At 55.1% G+C, this 6,951-nt stretch overlaps 1 protein-coding gene across 1 annotated transcript in view; it reads right to left on the minus strand.

The window, feature by feature from the left end:
• KCNK9 (potassium two pore domain channel subfamily K member 9) overlaps nucleotides 1-3,103 on the minus strand; it is an 87,403-nt gene extending 84,300 nt beyond the window's left edge. The window contains exon 1 of the mRNA XM_038129206.1: nucleotides 2,496-3,103. Within this exon, the coding sequence (XP_037985134.1) occupies nucleotides 2,496-3,078 (583 nt within the window). The 5' untranslated portion in view covers nucleotides 3,079-3,103. The remainder of the gene's footprint in view (nucleotides 1-2,495) is intronic.
• Between the last annotated feature and the right edge of the window lie 3,848 nt (nucleotides 3,104-6,951).

Consider the following 6,951-nt stretch of genomic DNA (forward strand, 5'->3'; position numbering starts at 1 on the left):
TTCCAGATTAGGCAAGGTCTTTGTTCATTCTCTTTTAAAGGTCAGCCTGCAATGATATTTAAGACACACTTTTGCTGGAGTACCTACTGAGTAAAGCAGGTTCACCAAGGCACACCCCACTGTATGTGCTTCTGGAAGTCTGTCCAGAAGGTTTTAGAGGGAGAAAGATGTATATGAGAGCATACGCACAGATTTGAAAAAAAATAACCAGCACAAAATATTAATATGAACATTTTAGATCACTTCCCTGGACAACAAACATAAATAACAACTCTTTTCTTTCTAAGAACTGAAACAAAATAGGTTTTTGGGGTTTTTTTCCCCATCCGTGAGACAAATTAGTTTAGGATAAATAAGAAATTAAAAAAAAATCTTCCATGCTTACTTTTACAGACTAGCAGTAGATCAGATAACATAATGAAGCCACTTTAGTACTGAAGAGATGGTACAAAAAATAGAATTGCATTTGGCAAGATGCAGAGAGCAACTATTAATAAACTTTTGAAAGACGGATCAGATATCCTCCCAGAGCACAGCTTCCCAAGTGAACAATTGTTACAGAATGTCTGTAACTTTCTGCACCATTCTTTATTATCAGTCTTCCTCCCAGTGGTTCCCTGTTGCTATACACATTTTTAAATTTAAACAATTACACATCCCCAAGCACCTCTGCCTACAGAAATGCATTCTATCCTCTGCTGAGGTACTCCGAGCTTCCTAAACAAATCCCAGCCCTCTGAAGGAAAAAATGCTACAACTTCCCATGCAGGTTGTACTTGTTTATGGACAAAATACCATCCAAGCAGCAAACCACTGTTCAAACAGCCCTTTCTACCTGTCACCAACAGAGCTTAAGAACGCAGCAAGTATTGCAGGCAGCTCCTGGGCAGGAGTACAGGGCACCGTGAGTACACATGCGTGTGTGTGGAAGGCTTGTTGTAACACAGAGGAGCACGACAGAGCAGCATTCACTTAGCACACACAAGTGGCAAGAGACAGGCTGAGGAAGAGGCTCAGTGGTCAAAGGAGGAAAGAGAGTTCTGACATTGTAACCAATAGCAGGAAATACAAATCATCAGCCAAAGTTGCATTCTACTTTATATCCTATAACCTGATAATATTTGCATTTGTATTAATGATATTAATGATTAATAACAGAAAGGCAGAGGAAATTAACCCTTAAACATCTTATCCTTGTACGGGCAAATAGGCTTTATATTGTCAGATGATCTTTCAAAAGAAAATTTTTACTGCCTCAGGTAGAATTTAGTAAAATACAAACACAAGCAGACACTTTTCAAAGGGCAGTGGACAGCATGTTCTGCTGAAAACTCAGTATCTTCTGGTGGCAGTGTGAAAATTTCTTGTAACAGTCCCTACGTGGTAAAAAGACCAAGTCCTTCTTTATTAATAAGAGAGCTAATTTCATGTCCTGTTACGTATAATGCACTATCAAACAGAGTTAGAGGGGTCTTTTCAGACCTCCACAGATGTTAGAAGTTCTGGGAGAAAAACATTATTAACTGCCTTAGTAAATCCACCTTAAGGAACACAAAACCAGCATGAGTAAACCTGCAGATTCAGCCAAAGCCAGAGTTGTAGCACAGTTCTGAGTGCACTCCGCAGCCTCTAGTCACCGTGGTATTTATTTTTATGGCAAAGAAGCAAACTTTGTGACAAATTCTCAGTTTCATCTGTGGGAAGGAGGGAAGTACAAAGTGACAGCCTGTGGCTGCGTCCACTGACTGCCCCTTGACTGTCCTGGGAAGCTGGGCAGCATGGATGTGACAGAGGGCATAATTTTGCCTGGCAGACTATGTGCCCACAAAGGCAAATGTGACCTGTTGTCACACCAGATGCTCCAGTTGCAATAAAAACTCCAGGAACACATTGTCAATGCCCAGGGTTTGAGCGCAGCTGTAGGAACCACCACCACTGCCCTTGCCAACTCCAAAACAAAGTTTGCAAAAGCAGGTCTATCCATGCCTGGCTACATTTAGGGCTTTCCCACCTGATCCAGTTCCCATGCCGTCATCATTTTCATTCTCCTCCAGCTGCCTTTTGCCTAAGTTTTCCCTATGTCTCTTAAGGTGGAAGAAGGAGTGTGACAACAGGGCCTTCTTCCTGAGGGGAACCCCAGGAGTGTCACTCTGCCTCTTCCCTCTTCCTCCCTCTTCCTCTCCACCCAAGCCACAGCACCATGGTAGCCACCTGGCCAGTGCCAATGCCCCTAGCCAGACCAGCCCCACTCTTCTCCAGACACACAAGCGACAGAGGATCCATCTCCAGGAGAAGAGATGTGGGACACCCTCAAGTCCAACAAGTGCCTAAGAAGAGCATTAAATTATGCAACACGGGAGGGAAGCAAAAAGACTCATCCAGCACAGCTTGCATGCCACAGCCTCCCTGCCCCTCTCCCTTTTTTCCAGCCCGGGAAGTTTTTGCCCCAGCCCCGGCCATGGCCCCACAGGGTCTCCCCGAGGGGAGTCACTCACCGATGGTCGTGATGACCGTGATGGCAAAGTAGAAGGAGCCGGCGAATTTCCACTGGACTCCTGCGCGGTGCGGCTCGGACTGCATGATCACCAACTCCAGCTGCCGGTAGTCCTCGCTGGTGATGTTGTACTTTCCTTTGAGCCGGATCTCCTCGGCTTTGAGTTTCTCCTCCTCCCGCATCTCGTTGTCGGACTCCAGGGCATCAAAGACGGCAGCCCCGACCAGCAGGTAGGTGAACGTGCAGATGATGAGGGACAGGGTCCGCACGTTCTGCCTCTTCATGGCCGCCAGCAAGGGGCGAGTGAGGGGACCATGTCCCCCCCTGGCCGCCCGGGGTTCCGACAGGCCGCAGCAGCTACAGCAGGGGAGCAGCTGCCGGGGGGGCCGGCGGCGCCCGCCGCCGCTGCCGCTGCTCCGGGGCAGCTTGTGCTGCGGCGGCGGTCGCTCCCCGCCCGCCTGCTCGGGCTCCTGCGAAGAAGAGAGGCACAGGAGGCTGCTGGAGCGCCGGGACCAGGTGCCCTGAAGCCGGGAAACTCTGCGCAGGACCTGCCCAAACCAAGCCGTCCCAGTGCGCAGGGCCATCCAGGGCACCCCCCGCTCCTCCCCAGCACCGAGGCCAGGGGCAGGGGGTCCCCGCCGAGGGGCCGACAGCCCCGGCACGGAGTCCTGCGGCGGGCGGGTGCCCCCGCGAAGTTGGCGCGGCGGCGCGGGGAAGGGTCGCCCGCAGCCCGGGCGGGGCGCGGCGGGGAGGCGGAGGCCGCCGCCGTCCCAAGTTTCTTCAGGCGGAGCGGCGGGGCCGGGGGCAGCCGGGCGGCGGCAGCGCGCCCATCCGCGGAGAAGGAGCGGGGCGAGGGGAGGAGGGCTCCCGGGCTCCGGCCGTCGGGGACCCGACCCGCCCCGGCCCCGGCTGCCTGCGGGAGCGCCGGCCGGGAGGGTCGGGACGGGCTGGGCGCTCTATTCCTTCCGCCGCGATGCGCGGAGGGCGGCGGGGAGCCGGGCAGCTGCTGCCTCTGCTGCTGCTGATGCCTCTGCTGCTGCTGCTGCAGGTGGCCGCGGCGTGGGCAGCGGAGCGGCGTCCGGCGCGGCGAGGGCGGCGGCGGCGGTGTCAGGCGGCGGGCGCGGGGCCGGGGGCAGCATCCCCGGGCGCGCCGGGCCGCGCCGCCGCTCGGGCGGGAGGCGGGGGCGCCGGGCCGGCGGCGTGGCCCTGGCGGCGGGGAGCCGGCGCTCCGCGAGCGGGAGGAGCGGCGCGGAGCCGCCCCGGCCGGCGGGCGGGGAGGCGGCGGCGGCGGCCGCGGACCGAGCACCTGCCCGGGGCAGCGGCGGGGCGGGACGGCGGCGGGCGCTGGCTCCGGCCGCGGGCTGCCGGGAGGAGCGGAGAATCGCCGGCGGCTTCCCCGGAGAGCGCGTGAGGGCAGCTCGGCCCCAGACGGACACAAAGACGGAGGCGAGAAGAAAAATAAGATATATTAAAAAAAAAAAAAAAAAAAAGAAAAAAAAAAAGAAAAAGAGGCTAAAAGGAGGGAAAAATGAAAGGGTACTTTCACGGCTTCTACCCCGGCGGTCGGTACCGGGGCTGCTTTATTTAGGATGATTTTAGAACAAAGCCGTTAAGAAAAAGAGCAACCGTCCTCCTCCTCCTTCTCCCGGGCTCTTGACATCATCTCGGGGAGAAGCGAGCCCGCGCCCCGCAGCCATCGCCTGCGCCTGTGTGTGCGGGCGTGTGTGCGGGTGTGTGTGAGTGTGTGTGAGTGTGTGTGTGTGTGTGTGCCCGTGCCCGTGCCCGTGCCCGCTCCGGCGCGGGAGGCGGAATGCGGGATGCGGGAGGCGGGATGCGGAGTCCGCCCCGGCCCGCCGCGGGGAGCGCCTTAACCCCCTCGGCGCCGCCCCGGCAGGGAGCGGCCGCGGAGCTCCCCCGGCGCGGCTGCGGCTCCCGCCCCCCTTCCCCGGGCTCGGCCACGCCCCGGCCGCCGAGCGGGGCCGGGTGGCGGGCGGGGCGGGCTGTGCCGTCCCGGCAAGGACTGCCCGGAGCCGCGGCCGCCCTGGAGCCGAGCCGCCCGTAGAGGCCGGGACAGGTTTGTGCCACCTCCGCCGCCCCGGGGGACAGCGGCTCCGCGGCCCCACGCGCAGCTCTACCGCTCCGCGCACCGCGCCCCTCCACACACCGCCACGAACCGACACGCACAGGCAGAGCCCTGCACACCCCGAGCTTCACACGCCATCCCCTGCGCGCCCCGCGAAGCGCACCGCCGAACACGCACACACACAGCCCCACACACCCTCAGCGTCACACACCATGGCCCCCGTGCACACACCTGCACAGCCCTACACACCTCAAGCATCACACCCCGCAGTCACGCACCCCACAGTCACTCTCCACACCTGCACGTCGTGTGCTGATACTCCATGCTCACAGAAATCTACACATCGAAGTTCCACTCAGACACCCCACACACACACGCTGACCTCGACACGCTAAGTCACACATACCACAGCCCCACACACCAAAATTCCCTCGTGTCCCCAGCCAAATGTGCCACAGCATCACGCACTCCAAAACCTGCCCACACCACCACCCTCCACACAGCAAAGCCCCTTCTCCAGGCTCAGCGTCTCCCCCGAAGCACAGGCAGGCACTCTGACCCATGTCATGGGGGTGGAACTGGATGATGTTTAATGTTCCTTCCAACTGAAACCGTTCTGTGATTCTTTACTCGTTGCATACAACCTACATACACACAACAAAGTGTTCCCAATGGTTCAGAGGAGCCAGCCTGGTTCCAGATGGTCCATCCCCTGCCCCATGGCTCCTGAGCCACCACCCTGTGGAAGCTGCAATCCCTCATGTCCTCTAGCCACATCCTACCTCTCATTCACCATCAGGTTTCCAACGGCAGGTGTTACCACAGGAGCCTGAGGCTGCTTTTTTGTACTCCCTGAGACAAGGCTGACCATCCTGGTGTTGCCTTGCTCATAATTGCAGACACTCTCCTGCATAAGAGCTGGGATTTTCAACCTTACCCAGTGAAGGCTGAGCTGGTCCTGATTTCTCTGAGCCTCAGATTACATTCCCTTGGTTTAAGTCTTTCTCAAATCTTAGGACCACAGGGCTCATTACTGTAATTCTCCATCCATAAAAGCAACTCTGTCTGTCTCACTCGTAGTCTAAAGCCTTTGGAGACCCTTCCTGAGATATGAAGGGGCAAAGGGAGCCCAGTGCCTTGTAGGTGGATCAGATCAGAAGTCAATCTCCAAGACTGAAGCCCTCTGAAAGGTCCACCCTAAGGTGAGTGGATGAAGTTGGTCACAATGCCCTTTGGGAAACTCGTGGACGCAGGGAGGAGGAAAAATTAATTTCATCAATTCAGCAAACAACAGTTCCCCCAGGGCAAATTCTGAATCACATCACCTGAGAGTTACCAGAATTGTTACAGCACGACATGGAGCAAGGTCTCACCTGCCAAAAGAAGTGTGTACAGATCAGCAACAAAGGGAAGAAGGGGAAAGGTGGAGAAAAGAGGAAATATCTGGTTTCGATCAACTCCTTAAATATAAAAGTCTGATTACCTTTGCCCGTTTCTGATTCCTCAAGGGAGAGCAGGAGAAGAGGAATCTATAAATAGTTTGCAACACACAGAATCCTATAGCAAAGTTGCTGGGAAAGATCAATAGCATGATTCAAGGAGGGCTCCAAATTACATCTCAGGGGAGGGAGGTGCTGAACAGAATTGATAAATGAGTTGCAAATGCTGTGTGTGTTGTGTGTATCTAATTAACAGAGGGTGACTGGGATCAATAGCAAGGAAGGAGATGGTCTAAAAATAGGACTCAGGCAGGGACTGCAACCTGCGGGCAGCAGCTTGGATGGAAATGTCCCCTGGAGTAATTAACCTTTAGCTGAAAGTGATGGTTAACATGAGGCCAAAATGGGGCCTGTGGGCAGCTGGGAAGGGATGAGAGCTCTGTGGGACTTAGGGCACAGAGCAGTGTGACATTGTGGGGGTACAGGCACGGCCATGAGCTCAGAGCCTTCCTTTGGTCAGGCGACAGTGACAAGATGCTGATTGGTGTGGTGCTTTCTGGAGAAATATCTGAATATTGACATTTTACTGGGTTTTTGGAACAGAAAATACATGCTGTTCTGTGTACTCACAAACGTTTCAACATTGCTCAGGGAAAAGTAACAGTCATTATTTTAAACATCTATTTACTTCCATAAGAATCTGCAGTTTTCTTCTTTTTTGCTGACCCTGTTGCCAAGGAAGTACCCACCACTCTGAGGACCAGTCTTTGCTCATCCAGACTCAACACCATATACATATTTGAGCCTCAAAGAAAATAACTTGCAAAGCGGAGTGTCCTTCAACCCTTCCATCTACAACAGAGCTGTCAGGCAAACTCCTAGGGAGAAAGATTGATGTTGGGCAGGATGGTCTGTGGCTCAGCTTACGGGCTCTG

This window comes from Motacilla alba, chromosome 2 (assembly GCF_015832195.1).
Source record: "Motacilla alba alba isolate MOTALB_02 chromosome 2, Motacilla_alba_V1.0_pri, whole genome shotgun sequence".
Lineage (NCBI taxonomy): Eukaryota > Metazoa > Chordata > Aves > Passeriformes > Motacillidae > Motacilla > Motacilla alba.